Below are 18,961 nucleotides of genomic sequence, written 5' to 3' on the forward strand. Positions count from 1 at the left end.
AGGGTGGCGAAGGGAAAGTGACGCATCTCTACAGACGCGTCACTTTCTTGTAAATCTGCCCCCAAAATTATAGAGTGTTATTATATACTGTTTAAAAATTTCTGGTGTATTGCCTGATTGATTGGTTCTTCGGAGTTACTTGTGTAATTTAATCAGTTAAATTATTTGTATTGCGCCTAAACCCTGAGAGAACGGCACCAAAGCGCTAAAAACAACAAAGGAAATTGCAGATAAAAGTTTAAATAGAAGTGTAATTTTAACTTCTAATCAAAACACCAAGGATCTTAATCGTTCAATCACACTTTTGTATGCAGGCCAACCTTCTTCATTTTCAGATTGTACTCTTACTAAGAAAGCTGCCAGTAAGTATCAGGAAGGTGTAATTATGTGACATTAGGCCATCAGCATAATTATTATCTGTTTCAGAAATCCACTTAGCAGTGTTGGGGGGGCATGCATGCCTGAATTCTCTATATGTCTTCGAGAGGGTCCTGCCACTTAAAGTCTGTTCACTTGGTAAAACTTTCGGATTTCTGATTAAAAATATACTTTTAAAAGACAGGAGAGATACAGTGGACGGGAGAGATATCATGGAATCAAATTAGCATAATCCACTCAAAGAGCTAGTAATCGATTGACATTTATAAATCCATTATTGTTGCAGATCCTTCCACTGTTCATAGTGAGCTCAAGATCAACAGAGCTAGTGATAGCTAATATTAATACACTATCTCCGGGCATTGATCAGTCAACCACAAATTATAAGTGTTTGCACTAGAATAAAAAATGATAATCGGTGGTTAAAAAATAATTATTGTATCATGTTAACTTTTTTCCAACGGCACCAAAAACCTTCATTTTCATCACGATCTTGGTTGTTTTTCTGCTATGTCATGAGCTTTTATCAATATAGATTCTGTCTGCAGAATTGTCTTGTAATGCTATGTTGATGACTTTTAAACACTCCTGTAATTCCAGATCCTTACCGATAATTTTTCTTTAAATAGTTATGTTTGGCTCTAAACCGATGATCAAAAGCCTTGAAAACCTTTCCCTCTTGTCCGAATATCCACAAAGTTATTCTTATCAAATTGTGTAATAAATAACAACACATAGAGCAATACAATATCATTTGCAACTCTATTCATCTTTAATGTAGTATATATGTTGTAACTATAATTTTAAACCGATTACTCAGTGTTTCCTTTTATCCAATCAAATGTCATTATTAGACTAATAAATATGCATTGATAAAGAAATTATGCTTAAATCTGAAAAATAAATATTTACTAAATGTTCGTAGGCAAGCCCACTTGCCTGTCTTCAATGTGGGAGAGCTCTGCTATGCTTCATAGCTCTCCTACACCACTGTCAAAGGTAAACAAACAGCTTGTAATCTTACATACAGTACAACTCTTCAGAGGTAGGTCAGGAAAAAGTATTAGAAAAAAAGTGCGTTTTTATAATGTTAAAGTGCAATCGAAGTATCACTGAACATTGAACAGTAGCTGTTCTCATAAGTGTACATTCTCAGCATAAAAACTCTGATATTGTTTTTAGAGTTTTAAAACTCCATTTTGTGATTTGTTCATGTGACACTGTCATTCCAAAAGCTAAAATAATCTTCTTGAAAGTAGAAACATGTAGGAAAGATTGTTCATAGAAACAGACTGCATTTGATCAGTCTTCTTGATGTGAGCGTGAAGCAGAATCTGTTCAATTATGGAAAAATGTTTCTGTGCATGAAATGCTCACACATTCTTGACAAAAATAAAGTGTCTTTTTTAAATTAAATAAGTGCCTGGCAGGAGTTTCACAAAAAGGTTCTGTGAAGAACATATTTAAAAGTAGAAACACATTCAGTTCATTGCATCAGTCCCGTGGCATCCTTTGAAGAGATGATCCGCCATCAACACTCTCTTTATCTTCTTATTGTGAAATGGTGCTAGGAAGGATTTCAGGCCTCCTTATTTTCACCTGTATCAATAGGAAAATATAAACAAAAGTCACTGATGTTGCTCACTATGCTTACTGTAAACTTATAAATATAGCCAACTTTTGTTAAGAGATGTTAGTTTCTGTGTTACTGTTATTCAGTGTGTGTTGGTGCCATTCGTAGAGTCAGAACCATTCCATGATGCCTCTCTATGGTAGTGATGTCTGATCAGCAGATAATTACTGTATTACTTAGAAGGAATTATCATTATGCTGAGGCCAACTCCCTACTCCCAGTCCTTTTAGGTTGCAGCATGTGAGGATGTGGGATCCGGAGGAGAATGCACAAGCAGAGAAGGGGTTGATCAGGAAAAGGAGGCGGAAAACTAGAATGAAAGTAATCTTGCTTCTTAGGGTAGTAGCGATTCCTCTTATACTTTTACGACAGATGCCCCTCGCAATTTCCAGATTCCTTTGCTTTATGCTTCTGTTCTGTATATTCTGTGATCCCCAAGCCATCAATTCATACCTTGCACAGTGAACAATATAGTGAAGCAGCTTCCAACTCCTCACAATGAGGAGGAGAGGCCAAACTTCCTGTCTACTTGGTTCTCCGGGAGACAGGAACTAATACAAGGAATCCATCCAAGGTAAGAAAAAATGTCTGCGCTTTGGCGGGAAAGTCACAAAGCCAAATGTCCCTTCATCTGAAAGCATCTTGCTATGTTGTTGTGTGAATGATAGAGCCTGTGTGTGTGCCCTGTAGAATAGGACATATCACTCTCATTGACTTCATGAAGGTCCAATGTAGAAAGGATACAAATCGTGCATCCCTTTCGTTCTAAGGAAACACAGAAATGTGGCACCGCCCTTGGCCTTAAGAATCAGGACAGTTAAAAAACACCACCAAAGTAAGTGGCATCTCTGCCAGACAAACAAATAGGGCAGTTAGGATAGTGAGTGACTGGAGATCACTGGGGCAGATTTACAAAAAAGTGACGCATCTGTAGAGATGCGTCACTTTCCCTGCGCCACCCTGAGACACCATGGCGACAGGATTGACATGCGTCAGAAATTCTGACGCATCTGTTGGTGCAAAAGTCACGCATTGCTGGAGTCATGTCACAAGCATGACGCAGCTCCAGCAATGCATGTTGAGGCCTATTCTGACTACACTCCGTCACTCCTTGCGCCTGCTTCAAGCAGGCATAAGGTTTCGACGTGTCTTTCCCCTTCACTAAGAGGGTCCCGGACCTAGTTCTATCCCTCTTACATTTCCCACTCTTTCTCATTACTCTCTCTTCGAGGTGAGCGTGACTCCCTAGCACCTACACCGACGGAACAGTGACCCCCCTCTTTGGATCTAGCAATGGAAATTGGAGTACAGGCACTGGACCATAAATAGCTCCTGGTCCCCTCTCATCTTTTTGATACAATGAGGAGTATACAAATGTTTCAAAGTGATCTTGTGCATGTTTTAACTGTGCAGCAATCTCTTGTGTTGTTCTAGATAAGTCCTGAAACCTTCAACATATCCTGACAGCACAGTAGCTTTCACTTATGTTAAAACACCAGTATTGGCTAATTTATCATAGATGGGCTATCCTATGTAAGTGTGTGAGAAGATCCCACTGGGCTACTCAGCAAAATTCAGAACGACATTTTTGGGAATCCTCCCTGGACGAGGCGGGATCACCATTTTGGAGTTTATATCCTTCCTGAAGAATCATGCCCTGCAAGCCAAACTGATGCTCTTCCCCGATTAACCGCGATCAACTGGATAGTCGCGCAAATATAAATTCTCTTGTCAATAGACGTGCACTGCAGTGGCTATTATGCGAACACAGATGGCCGATGTATCTCCTAACTGGAGGAAGGATCTCAGGAAGGATAGAATGTTTTAAGGTATCTCAGTTAAGTATGCTACTGGATGTAGTTTCACTGACTGCGCCTTAATGGTGAAAAGACTGAATCCCGCTCATAAGGTCAGTGGACCAATCAGCTTTTCCATGCACTTTGCTTGATACAGCCATATTCATTAGCATTCCTTCCTTTACTCCCCAGGTAAAAGTTGTCACCAAGAAAACACTTGCACATCTTTACAAAGTCACGTTGGTACTCAGTAGACACCTCACATAGATTTGACTACAATGCAACTTGAACAGGGCCTTTTGATTTCGAGAACCATGCTTTTAGGAACCAAATTCGGATTGTGTTGCACATACTTACCACAAAGACCCTGCACTGTCTCTCAAGCAAATACATGTCTCAGTTTAAAAACTGTATCGACTTGACAGTGCATTTCAAGGCTGCCTTCAAGAATACTTCTCCAAGATCATACCATCCTCCTCCAATCAGCCACTCTGAATCTTCTTGCAATTGATCAACCCAAAAATATAATAGATTCAGTGGCAGAAGACTTAATGTGAAGGTTGATTACGCTTAAACACCTTCCTTGGCAATGTAATACTGAAGAAAAAAATATCTAAATATTTGTAAATGTAGGAGACCCACCTTGCTCGGCCACCCCGGCCGAGTGAAATATCTGTTTGGACCCTGAACAACGCTGGCCATTTGAGCACATTGTAACTCACACTCTTTCAGCCCATCTAGCTGGTGAGAGGCGGAAAACCGGTGTGGCTATTTGTTAGGGAAACAACACAAGAAATAATGTTGTCTGTGTACCCCCAATACAAGTCTTTTACATTCAACTCGCTTCAGCCAACGTGGACTCTCAGAGGTGTTGCTAAAACAACATCTCAAGCCGTGGAACACACAAGAATAACTTTGCGCCGATCTAACCACCTCAGGGACCAGTCCTTCGTAGAGCACTCTGAGGAGGCATTTACCTCAATAAAGTACTTTACAAAACAATAAGGGGCATATTTACAAGCCCCTTGCGTCACCATTGCGTTTTGTGTTTTTTTAAGGTACCGGCGTTGCAGTGTGGTGCTCCATATTTACAAGGCCACGTAAAGCCACCCTGCGTGGCTTTTCATGGCCTTGTAAATACAGCCCCTTTTCACGCAGCACTTTGCGTGAAAGAGGCATACCATGGGTGTTGCTGTGGGAGTTCCCTAGCAACACCTATGCATTCTGCCTCATTCCCAGATTTACATTTCATAAACCTGGGAATGCATCCGAATCCTACACCTTCCCAGGGGAGGTGTAAGGAGGCGCAACAAGCAGAAATACTTATATTTCTCCTCGTTTTTTCCTCTTTCCTTTTTACGCATTCTGCAGCACACATCGAAAGAGGAAAGCGCCTAGAAAAACAATCTCCCCTAAAATGCAGATGCCCTTGCATCATGGCTCAAAGGGTGCCTGAGATAGCGCATGGCAGCCAATTGTGCACCAGCGCAGGGGAGAGCTCAGGGATATGTCATATTGTTATAAATATGACACATCTTTGTGCTTTGAAAGTGGCGCAGCACGGCGCAGCCAAACGACTTGCAGTGCCGAGCTGTGTTACTTTCTTGTAACTAAGGCCCTAGTTTGACTGTATGTGGTCCTTCCATGTCTTCTAACTTGTAGAGATGCCTTATGTAGGATCTCCGATGGATACCCCAAAAAGGACAGAGTCACGTGTCAAATTCTGACTGAGCTCCGACGTAATACTTGGGATGACAAACGTTTAAAGTGTTTGTAATAATTTGTGTAAAACTAATTGTAAACACCAAGACCATGTGCACTATTATCAATAAAGTGTTTAATTTTAAGTTAAATATTTTTTAACAGGCAGCATTCTTTAAAGTACGACTACACACTGGGTGTGACGTCTAGCGAAATAAAATGGATAAAAGTCATATTCAGTCAATCTAGCAGCTTGATCGACAGCATGGCCAGGAAGTTGACAAACGTACGTGTGTGTGTGCGCGTGTGCGTGCGTGCATGTGTGCGTGTCTGCGAAAGCGCACTGTTGAGTTGTTGACATTTAGGGCTTTAACAAATTGCCGATTTTAATGTGCTTTAGGTTGTATTTTCTGTGAACATTGCTGACTTATTCTGACATTCACATATTTTTATGACCTGTTTTTAAATTGTTACTTTTGCATGCTGCACTTTTCTTGTTCGTGGGTATAAGAAGCGGATAAGTGCAGCTCGCCATCTTTCATGTTAGTGACGGTCGCCATTTTGGAAGGAGTAAATCTTTGGGGTCTAGGTTTTCTCTTCAGGCTATGATGTGCAAACTAGCTGTACCTAATTAGGAGGGCTGGCTGCACGTCAGTACTCAGAAAGCACTGCACTGTATGTGTGCACTGTTGATATTGACATTCTGAGCTTGAACAAAATGCCTTTTTTTATGTGCTTTAAGTTGTATTGCTAGGGCAATTTTCTGTGACCATTACTGACTTTATTATATTTTCAAAATCTCTCCAGCTTTCATTTTAGTGACATCCACCATTTTGGAAGTATTCAAAGTTTATGTCTAGTTTTTCTCTTGCGGGTGGTGGCGTACAGACTATTCGGGAGTGCTGGTTGCATAAGCATGCAGCGTCTGCACACCAATGGCATGCCAAAGGGAAGGCTGCTTGCGCTCGTTTGCATCTTGACCGCACCTGGTGTCAGAAATACAACTTCGCTCTCAAACCGACCAACACATAAACTACTTGGCCTCCAAGCTGCTCTGAATGGGCCTTCAGAGTAAATGATGTTCTAGTGGGTGGGTCTTTGGATCTCTGATGATAGATGGGGGTTTCTTCTGGTGTAGGTTCTGTCAGCTTCCATTGTCTAGGACTCATCAGCCTGTGGTAGCTTTGACCAAACTGGTATCATATATGCTAGCTGCAACGTGTGTTCAGATAACCTCTCTTCTAACAAGTACCTGTACTGTCTTCTGATGAACAAACGTTCACTCTCTAAATAACATTTGGAGGCATGAGAGTGTTTTATGAATGAAAAATCAGATCTGCTTTTTTTTCTCCCAACAGTATCATGATTATAACCAGGCTCTGCCTCTGATATCTCCAATGCCATTACCTCCAACTACCTCATGATTCACCATGATTGACCTAACAAGATTGGGTGCCGGGGTGTCTATGATATATAAAGCAGACTACAAATATAAAATAGTTGACTCCCCTACAATTATTAACACTGAGAGTCTCCTATTTAACCTATTGATCAATCCCTAACTTTCCTTTGAGGGTGATCTAATTTATAGATCCCAGGCCACGATCCAAGGTCCAGCAATGCTGAGCCTTAATCTGACTGTGACAAGCGCAACACACACTGGATGTCGCCTTTTTGGACTCTGTCTTTACCAATTTGGAGGGCTAAATGGTGGAGGGAGATTACTTCTACTTCTCGTGTATGGTCAGATCATTTTCTGATCCCTTTGCATATCCTGGCCATGAGGAGTAATACTCCTCTTGGCAATCTGTTGTTACCCTTCCATCCGTGGTCCAGAGTATCCACAGACAATTTCAGCAATTATTTCAATAGGGTTGGCGGGGCAACATGTGAGTAGTGAATACTGCTGCACCATTTTTTAATGATTGGCTCACAAGCGGGTTGAATATTATTGCACCTTCTACACAATGTGTTAGTAAACACCACAAACCTCCTGCACCATGGGTTGCAAAGGAAATCCAGAAACTAAATCTAACACATCTAACACAGGTGGACCATTATTTATAATCAGACTAAGAAAGATATTTAGAAGATAGCGTTCCGACAATAGCATGGGCTTATAAAGGTGGTGCATTGCACTTATCCAGCCAATTAAATCTCAGCTGCAAACAATGCAGGAGGTGACATTTTCAATATTATTGATAATTTCTTACATCCTAAATCTATTTACCAACATATAATACCCTATCAAGAACTCTGCAATAGTCTATTGAATAACCTTCTGAAGAAAATAACTAAAACTTATGAAATATTCAAGGCCAACACTTATTAATGTATATTTGCGGCCTCTGTTTACTATGATCTGCTCATTTGTTTTCGACACTATTTGTTAAGCAGACAATATACAAATCATCATCACTATCGATGATAAACTGTGTATTACTCAATCCAACTTTCAGAATTGTGTAAGTGAGGCCAGCTATTGCATGCCCTCCAGCTACCTTCAACTCATATTGTATGAAACCAAAGTCCTCTTTTTCGGGCAGTCCGTTAATTGCTCACCAAGTGACCGGTAGCCGTTTTTTTAAGGTGTGGCCTGCTTGCATGTCTCTGTAGTAAAGAGCCTGGGTGTCATGGTGGACTAGTAACTTCCAGTGTCCCAGTAGGTCCGCAGGTTAAGGGCCACCTGTTTCATGCTCTTGAAAATGCTAAAGAAGATCTTCAGAGATCTCTCTCATGAGATATGTAAAACAGCTGTTCAAGGACTCATAATGTCCAGATTATACTATGGGAAATGCACAATATCTCGGAACGTCTGAGATTGCACTGAGTCTTGGCTTCTGGTTTGGAAGAGAACTGTTTTCAATGCATTCTGATTTTCCCACAAGGCCAATAACAGAATTGGTCCAAAGTATCTTCAGGGCAAGATACTCCTGTACCGCCCTCTGACTAATCTTCAGTCATCTAATGCGCCCTAGCTGTCTATTTCGAGATTACAGCACAGCCGTCCTTGTAGGCATGCAATCTCTTACCTGACTCCTGAGCACTAGAATGCTCTGTCCGTAGAGATGCACTGCAAGATATGATTCTTTGTGTTCAAGAAGCCCCTAAAACTTGGATGATTTAGTTAGCCTTGTTGAGTTTTCTGGCTACTGCACCAGTATTCTCTGGGCCTATGCCAGATGCTTTCAGCATCAGGACACCTATGTTGGATATTAGAGTGCTTTACAAATTGAATAATAAATACATTCTTGGGTGTTTTGGAAGTTCATCTGTACAGACTTTCTAAACCCCCTCTAGGTTTCAATTCAGGCCTAGCCAATCTATTAAGTGCGAGGAAAAGTGCATCAGCACTTTCAGAAGTCTTGGGCGGAAACTTACAGGAACATATAGGAATTACCATCCCTGAAGGTCAGTGGAGTTGCTTCTTTGAAAATTAATTGCTTTCCTCCCTACTAAAAGATACGAGAAGTAGTCAACACTTGGAAAATATCGAAGAATATCTGAGACCCATAGAAAGCTTACCACTCCCTCTTTGAAATAGAACCCACTTTGAAAATGATTCTCTCTGCTCTCTGCAAGGAGTAATTGGTTAAAGTGCACACATAGAAAATATTTAACAAAAAAAGATAGCAGTGTCATATCAGAACTCTATAAATGGTCAGAAACTGTCTACCGTTGAACCCTATACGAAGAAATAAGGCAGAATTTATTATCAAAAGCTTTACAAAACAAATCTCAAACCCACAGCGAGCCCCATTAAAATGATTTACAATATATTTCGAATTTTGCCCACAAGAAAATCAATGGGATGGATCCGAAACAAATCAGAATTGAAGTTCTGTCAGACTCTGTACCACAGAAAGGACCGTCCCTAGTTGTGTCTTAAGAGATGCCCAATATAGTGGGGGCAAATCACAAAAATTGACGGACTGGCATCACACACCACCAGGTGTCATGCTTCATCATCTGCCAGTCCTCGCCCTCTAAAAAACGCGTTTGATAGAGGGCGGGCATACACCTGAAGACAGGGATGCACTTCTAGACTAAGTGGGGGCCCAAACAAAAAAAGGAGTGAGTGAATTTAAAAACCATCATAGTATACCTGAACAATTTTTATTCTATGGGGTTACTATGTGGGATTAAAATATATAAGTGCGGTGAGTGGGGACCTTATCATCCCGTCGCCGCTGTGAATCAGTGATTGTTAATAGGGGGTCAACATGTTTCTGCCTGTATTGTCCACTTGGGTACGTGGCATTCGTCAGGACCTTAAATATTGGGCTCCAATCTTACCACTGGGGGCGTAGGCCTATAGCCAGCTGCCACCTGTTTAGAGAAACCCTATTGGAAAAACCTATTTGCCCCATAAAGCCTACTTTAAAAACATTCTTCAGTAAAAAATGTATAAATCCTTACACCAGCTAGATGGGTACTCTTTATACAGAGTTAGGTACAGAATTGCTCTCCAGAAGGAATGGAAAGGGTGTTCCATGGTATGCAAAAGGTTGACCTAGGATAGGCCCTGCCTACGTATGGAGTGTTGTTACTGTGGTCCCTTTGGTTGGTGGAGAAACTTGCCACATAATACAATAACTGATGTATAATTTGCAGATTTCAACAAAAATTGATTCTAGCTTAAACAGATCAAAGGTTACTTTAAGAATCAATAAGTTATGCTGCACAGTAGCAAACCTTTTGAGAGTCTTTTGCTGAATGTTACTGAGAAACTATGAATGTGTGTTAAAATGACAAAAATAGCGACTTACTACTATGACAAAATGTGCAACAGGATACTACATAATTTGTCTTTTCTTGCTGTATAATTTAGTCAGTCATCTCGCATTATTTAAGCCAACATTGCTGCATAATTCTAGTCACCCTAACCAAGCCTAATCGGTATGCAGTATTTATGTAAGTTTTCTTTTTTGAACAATACATCTGTAGAATAATAAGAGTATGTGTGATTAAATTACCTCATTAAGAGTATCAATGGACTCCAAGCTGGGCTGAAAGACCCCGGCTGTGAATTCACTGTCATATGAAAAGCTTCCCGTCACATCGCTGTCACACCCTCCCTTAATGTCTAGAGTACTCATTTTAGAAGGTGAATCCTTATCTGAAAGAGAATGCAACATATTTATTTCTGAGATGTTTATTTAACAAAGGCCTTTTGGGCAATAGTTTTTCATTAGCATCATTTTACCAAAAGCACATAAGTAGCATTGGTGACAGCAGGTGCCCATAGATCACATGATTACATTACAGGGGGTGATATCACAAGGCCTTTGACTAGATGGCACATGATGCAACATCAAAATAAGTGACTTCTCAGAGCCATTTGACTTTAACAAAATCACTGGACGTGGATAAGAAAACACAACTTTAGTATCAAAGTGACTTCAAAATCTCACTAAATCAAATGCAATACGATGGACCAACCCCAACAGCAAAAAGAAAGCAACTGTGTATGACCACTCTTCTAGAAACATAAACTTATGGCACAGTGGACAACCATTTTTGTTAAGACCACTCTACAGTGAAAAGCACTTTGGTAGTTTACTGACTGACAAGAAGCTACAGAATATTGTTTTACTCTTATGGACAAGCCTGTCAGTCATGAATGACCAAGGTTTAATCTTGTTTTTGACCGCATGGCTCACCAGTTTCAATGGAGCACCTCTGTAAGATGATCAGACACCTGGCCGCATCATGTATGTTAAGATGAATCAAAAAGAATTCTTTAAAGAACCTCTATGAAAAGTTTTCAAGCATCAATTCTGTCAAGAGTTCAGACTATCAGTACACCTAATTTGTTGATGCTGAATTTTTTTCTTTGTTGTCCAGCAATTATTTTTTCTGGATATTCTCTCTGTGTTCCAATTCTACATGTTATAGTTATATGTGCATTTCAGAGGAACCCTAAATGTGAAACAACGACCAACTAAAATCTGGGGGCTAGCTGAGCCTTACATGTTACGGGCTATATCGCTACACCTAGTAGATTTTTAGAGGTAACATCCCATATAGAAACAGTCAGATATTAAGATAGAACAGATGTCCTCTGTAGTATTAGCAGAATCAGAGAAATGTAATTGCTGTCTACAGTGGCTGTTCTATCAATTATCTTACATGCATGACAGAACAGTATACAGGTGAAACTTTATACCTTGTTCATATTACATTCATCTTATAAGGTCCACTTTAAACCTTTGATGTCTCCAATGCATAGATTTATCATCTCAAAAGTAAAAATAAATAAGACTGAAACGTGAAAGAATACATACCCGGGTGTGAAAACTGAAGGAACTCCTCATCAAATGTAAACCATCTGCGAGAATCACGTCTTTGTTCAACTTTCCTGCAAAAGGCCAACATATCTCATAATGAAAATATCACTAGAGATTAAACCAAAAAACAAAACTATATTGTTCAATACAGATGGTGGATCTAATCACTGTAAATCTATAAGGTAGTGGTAGAACATGTGCTCTAAATATTGACACCCTCAATTTGGATATAATGGTAAGTTTGAGTTTTTGGGGTTATTTCTCATATATTATATGTGATACTTTGGAAACCAAAATGAATAATAAGAGGTTTGTGTGATCCATGCAGCTTTTTAGACTAGGTCGGTAGCTTCGAGCACAGTCATGTGACTGCTGAAAACCAGTTACAGTGAGATATCGATGTGCCAAAATATCATAGCCTCAATATCGAGGGCCAAAATATTGTGAACGTAATGCATAAGTGTACTATTCTTGACTCCATTTATATGTACACACAGACAATGTATATATATATATATATATATATATATATATATTATCTACTGGCGGTCGCCAGTAGATAGTTATAATTACAACCTAGTTTCCATAGGAAATCTCAAAATTCTATTTTGAATAACTTTGGCGCCGGTTGACGAATCCTCGCGAAAGTTTCAAAACTAATGGGACGCTCCGCTCAGCTCCTACCCTGAAAGTCTCGGGGTGATTCGTCAAGCGGGGGCCGAGAAAAAGGGGGGGTCCCATAACGCGTTTTCCCCATGCATTTTTCCATAGGACCTTTAGTCGCAGCTACAGCCCGAACGGCTGAACAGAATTACGGGAAATTTGGCAGAGAGGTAGCCATAAGGTCAAGGAAGTACCTTTTGCAGGTCTGGTGTAAATCTGTTCAGTATTTCCTGAGAAAATAGCATTTAAAAGCATATCAATATCTATACGCTCGCACCGTGCGCGCACTGTGCCCGCACCCTGCCGTGCGCGAGCGCAATTCTGATTGGTTGTTAGATGTCGGTAAACATTCGAATCGGTCGAAACCAGGAAGTGTCGGCCGCCATTTTGTCTCTCGCAGTCTGAGGGGGTGAAAAAAAAAGGTGGAGAACGTGAAAAGGGGGCAGAGTGGACAGTTCCTGACCCCCTAGCCTTGGTCAGGGGGTCACAGAAGGACCCCCAAGGGAGAAAAAAATTATTATTTTTTTTTTTTTGATCGCGAGGTGCGCGCACTGCGCGCGCACGGCACGCACTGCGAACCGTGGGTGCTCGGTGCGCGAAGCGCACCGAGCGCCCACAGCGCGCGCACGGTGCGCGCACCTCGTGATTTTTAAAAAAATAAAAAATTTCACGGTGCGCGCACGGTGAAAAACCTGAAAAAAAAAATTAATGAATAAATGACTTAGCATTTAAAAAAACCTACAAATTCACTGAAAAAACCATAGGTTTCACACACGTTATAGTTACGAATTAGCATGTAAAAAACCTTGCAAATTCACTTAAAAAACCATAGGTTTCACACATGTTATAGTTAGCTGGACATTTCACTCGTAAAAAACCAATGAAATTCCCCCATTATAGTTAGTGCAGGCAACTATAACTCACGCGACCGCAATCCTCTGCTGATGACGTCAGATATTACATCACTGTATTTAGACACTTATTTACCCATGTCTTCTTCCATTAATCTTTAGCTATACATATATTACAAATATTTATTTTTCATAAAGACACATATGTCATCAGTGATGTAATATCTGACGTCATCAGCAGAGGATTGCGGTCGCGTGAGTTATAGTTGCCTGCACTAACTATAACGGGGGAATTTCATTGGTTTTTTACGAGTGAAATGTCCAGCTAACTATAACATGTGTGAAACCTATGGTTTTTTAAGTGAATTTGCAAGGATTTTTAAATGCTAATTCGTAACTATAACGTGTGTGAAACCTATGGTTTTTTCAGTGAATATATATATATATATATATATATCTTCAAGGTATTTAGATGTTGCGTTAAGAAGTGTAAATATTAACTCATCTATATAGACTTACTTTCTCGCTATTTTAGTTTGATATGGAGGCTGCAATATTTTGGCACACTGATATTTCCCACACAATATTCTGACATGCAACCAACTACTGTGCCAGTGGTAACAGTGGTGGCCATGTCAGAGGGTATATAGAGAAAGAACATGCTTTTGGGCATGGGCTTGTAGACTAATGTGTGTACCGTGACGTACTCTATGCTTCTGGGATCAATGGCACCATTCCTATTACAATAGATAAGTAAAGTGAAAAGTAACCTAAAAATGAATTGGGCCTCAACATCCTAATAGCTATTCCAATTGGATGGGACTCTAGAACATTTCTCTGTTTTTACCACACCAATAGATAATTGCATTTGCCTGGGTGCTTGGCTAGCCAGCAATTACAATATCTTCTAGTACATCCAGATAGTCATGCACTTATACTTAACTGTTCTCATTTTCTAATGTGGTCAGGGACTACCTACCCCTTGCCGTTTTCTTTCACAATTAATTGTGCACATTGGGGATAAGCAAGTGCTTATACATCTGCGCAGACATTGTGTGCACCATCATCTTTATTTCTTTATCCAATACCACAATCCCTATAAATGATTCACAACATAGAACATTGATATCCTTTACTCTACATGCGGTACAGAGACAGTGCTTGGGTAAGGACGTTCATCTTAAATTCACACGTTTTTGGCACCTGTACAGACAGCCTTAGCTGTATGTTGCAAGTGCTCATGTGATCTATCAGGGCCATGGCATTTTGCAGATGTGTGCCACTAACTTTACATTATGGGTTTTATGATGTGGGAAAGTAGACATTTACCACACACAGCCAGTGCCAATTTGTCGGAAGCAAAAGCAGCTTCTCCGATCCGGATAAAGGCTCACAACTGAGGTTCCAGCTGCGTCGGCCTACAGCCCTCAAACTGAAATATGACACTTTCTGACAAACCTTCTGAAGAGATAGTCACAGTGCAAACCAGGCATGCTGATTTAGCCAGTCCTTACTTGCTATGATGATGGTAACTTTTTTTAAAACACTAAAGTGCTTTAATTTTTAGAGTCTGTGAATAGTACAGAGGGTTCACTAATAGAATATAGATGTAACAAACATCGATGTTCTAAATATTGAAAGAAATATCGACTGCAAAAATATCGACTCCAATACCTTAACAGGTAAGTACAAAAATATTGAATCAAAAATATCGAGGTAAAAAATATAGATGTAAATAATATCGATTTAAAAATATATATAAAGTAAAATATATTGTAAATATATTAAATATTAATATTATTTGTAACAAAATAATTTAAATTTAATATACATTTTAACTAAATATAACAAATAAACTTAATTAAAAAATATATAAACACACAAACAAAAATGTATACACATACATATATTTACTTAAAAATAATGTATTAACTATTATCTTTATTTAATTTTTTAAACTTTAAAATTATAAAAAAATAAAATATATATATGAATAATTGAAATATAAAAAAATTCTTTAATAAATTAAAACATTAAACCATTAAAAAAATGTAACTTACATTTTCCAATACAATAAGTGCAACAGTAGAGAAAGTGTTGGATAGCGGAGGGGTAAAAATTACGATTCCCACTCCAAAGAGTGCAACAGTAGGGAAAGTGTTGGATAGGGGAGGGGCAAAAATTACTATTCCCCCTCCAAAGAGTGCAAAAGTAGAGAAAGTGTTGGATAGCGGAGGGGTAAAAATTGCTATTCCCACTCCAGTGAGTGCAACAAAAGGGAAAGTGTTGGACAGCGAAGGGGTAAAAACTACTATTCCCACTCCAGTGAGTGCAACAGTAGGGAAAGTGCTGGATAGCGGAGGGGCAAAAATTACTACTTACCCTATAATGAGTGCAACAATAGGAAAAGTGTTGGATAGCGGAGGGGGTAGAAATTACTATTCCTACTGCAGTGAATGTAAAAGTAGGGTAAGTGTTGGATAATGGAGGAATTACATTTACTATTCCAACTCTAGTGAGTGCAACAGTAGGGGAAGTGTTGGATAGCAGTGGGACAAAAATTTATTATTCCCACTCCAGTGATTGCAACAAAAGGGAAAGTGCTGGACAGCGGAGAGGTACAAATTACTATTCCCACTCCAGTGAGTGCAACAGTAGGGAAAGTGCTGGATATCAGAGAAACACAAATTACTAATAACACTTAAACAATTGAAAAAATCCCCAAAAAGATGACATAATTGTTAAAAATCCTAAAAATAAATAAACAATATTTTAAAAATATAAATTAAATATATTAAACATATAAAAAGAACACATATTATAATATTATTTACATATAACAAACACCTACAAATAATATATGAAATAAATTAATAAACACATTTATAAACAATAATTATTTAAAAGTAGCAAATATTAACAAACAAAAAATTATTTAAAACATAAATGTATTTATTTTATTTCCTACCCTATAACACCACACCAATAACAAAACACTTCAAGATTTTGAATTAAATGTATTTCCATAATTAACATAATTAACAATCAATTAAAAAATCTTATTGATAAAAAAAAAACATTAATTGAGTACACATGCTTTAACACCATCCAGACAATAGGGAAACCTTCACTATTGGGAGCTGAGTTAAGTGATCCTTAACTCTGTTGATCTGAAACCATTCTTGTTTCAAGGATGTTCTCATCCAACCAAATCCATACATGTTTATGCCTATGCAACTATTTTAAATCCATTATTTAAAATGAACACAGTGAAATATATTACACACAAGGAAGAAAGGAGCATTGAACGGAAGGTCAATAAATGGGAAATGTGATTCTGAAAACGAGAGTGAAGTGCAAGATTCAATTCTTGATCACACTATCACCATGTACATGACACCCCCTTTCTGAAATGTTACTGACCATAGGCTATCATGACAAACCATCCACATCCATTCATTCCACACACACCTGTAGCACGAGTTCATACACCTTCAACTGCTACTCAAGAGTTGCATTTTGTTTCATCAGTTCTCTTTCAACGCATATCCCTGGTACGTACCTGTGCATACTCAACCCATTCCTCTTGTGACATAATTGCAGACTTAACATTTCTCACTTGTGACATCTGTGCCCATCCAACCTGTGTCTCTCATTGTGTGACATCAGTGACTGCTTAAGCCTTGTGACATACCTTATCGATAACCACTTATCTCTTGCCTCTTATGAACTCAGTTCTACTGGTAACTCAGTATCACCATCATTTATTTGTGCTTAATGAGATTTTAACCTGTGACACGCATAACCATATCTTGAACTTAGATTTGACGAAACAAGTGGTTTATATGTTTTCAACTAACTATAGTTAGGATGTGCATCTTAAAATTGACATGAGTAGGCATAAGCCTTAGACACCAGACTCCATTTGGAAAATAAAACTTTGTATTTCTGCTTGCTGTGCATACCTCTCTTTCCTATCCAAGCACCAAAGTCCCTGTGTTCTGATTAACTATATTATTTTTTGTTAGCTTAGTGTGTAAGGGTCATGTTGGTTGCAAATAATTGGTTTGACGATCAATCTCAGCACCTGCACGGGATGGGAGGCAGAGGAGGGGGAATATTTTATTTGGTTCTATTTTCAATTTTATATTTGCTGACCCCTGCTGCTTCTAAATTCCTCTACTTACCCATGATCTTAGCTTAGCGTTAGGCAGTTTCACTTCATGGGAGCGGAATGTATCTAACTTCGCACATACTGTCTTTTAATAACTTGTTCTTACATTTGTCGTTTGCACCTGTCTGGATTATACTCACACATGCTGTATTCAGGAGATTATTGATTTGGCATTAATCTGATTCGATTTTGATTGTAACTTTACTAATAAACCTTCATAGTTTACAAATGTATTCCTCTCTGTCCTTACTGTGGAGCATAATCCGCCTCACTCTTATTGAGGAATTAGTGAGTTCAGCCTCAGTTCGAGATAAAGGCCCATCCTAGAGGTCATAGCGGAGTTCCAAGTTTGTGTGGTGCAAACACCATTCTTATCTCTCTTGCTTTCACTGCTCAAAGCTTCTTTCTTTCTTGTCATTGGTGCTCACTCAGTGCTTGTCTCTATGATATTAGGACGTCACATTTATATATTGCGACCACAATACTCCCACAATGCATTCCTCCTGTGACATCACCGCAGTTTGGTGTATGTGTCTTTCTACGCCACTGTCTTTTCCCTGCCACGGTGCGCCATTCTATACTGTGGTCTACATTCATTTCATCCTTTGTCATAACCCTGCTCCTGATTTCTTCCACAAGCATTTCAAACTAGGAACATTGAAAAAAAGCATAGGTAGCAATTAAGTACACATGTTAAATGTCATTATTGATATTACTGATATATGCCAAAAAAGGATCAGTGTTAATAAGTATATATGTGCAAAATTGCCTCTCGATGTCTGTGCTGAAATGGTGTGATGTAAAGTTATGCTGAATACTAAAAAGTGCCTTGAGTGCCCAACAACGGATGTAGTGCCTCTTGGGTGCGATTCTTTCTGTATCGTCTGACGAAATGCAATATCTCCTCTCCGTGGCGGTATGATCTCAACCAGGGACGTCAATAAGGGACAGCAGTGGGTAGGAGCTGCTGTCCCTGCCTTGCCCTATGATACTCAAGGTACTACCCTTTCTAGCCCTGGTCTCAAGTATTATACAGGCAGTGGCGGCTGATTCGAGACGGGCTGGCGGGACAGGGGCAGGGGCGTGAAAAAGAAAGAAAACCACTTACCTCTGCATGCCGCCATTTGTCCTCTGTCGTCTCTCCTTCTGGATGCAGGAAGCACACAGGCTCCACAAAGCCAATCACGATGCTGCTGTCACCAGCATGACAGCAGCGTTGTGATTGGTCTGAGTGCCGTGGTTCGGCACTCAGACGGGGACTATGAGCCTGTGCATGTTCTCCACCCAGAGTGTGCATTACAGCCCGGCTAGCCAAACCGTCATGCGCACTTAAGTGCACATATTTCCTCCTCCCCCTGCTGGCTGTGATGACAGCCAAGCCCCGCCCAGTCCAAAACTGAATTCAGCACGGAAGAATTAAATGATAATAACAAAGCGTTATTATCATTTTATTTTTCCTTTTTTTGACTGCTGAA

General features: G+C 39.4%; 1 protein-coding gene across 1 annotated transcript in view; it reads right to left on the bottom strand.

Moving 5' to 3' along the window:
• Window positions 1-1,128: 1,128 nt before the first annotated feature.
• LOC146867907 (uncharacterized) overlaps window positions 1,129-18,961 on the bottom strand; it is a 100,908-nt gene continuing 83,075 nt past the window's right edge. The window contains exons 7-9 of the mRNA XM_085615130.1: window positions 11,796-11,869; window positions 10,485-10,627; window positions 1,129-1,977 (exon numbers count right to left, since the gene is read on the bottom strand). Of these exons, the coding sequence (XP_085471256.1) occupies window positions 1,930-1,977; window positions 10,485-10,627; window positions 11,796-11,869 (265 nt within the window). The 3' untranslated portion in view covers window positions 1,129-1,929. The remainder of the gene's footprint in view (window positions 1,978-10,484; window positions 10,628-11,795; window positions 11,870-18,961) is intronic.

This window comes from Triturus cristatus, chromosome 1_2 (assembly GCF_964204655.1).
Source record: "Triturus cristatus chromosome 1_2, aTriCri1.1, whole genome shotgun sequence".
Classification (NCBI taxonomy): domain Eukaryota; kingdom Metazoa; phylum Chordata; class Amphibia; order Caudata; family Salamandridae; genus Triturus; species Triturus cristatus.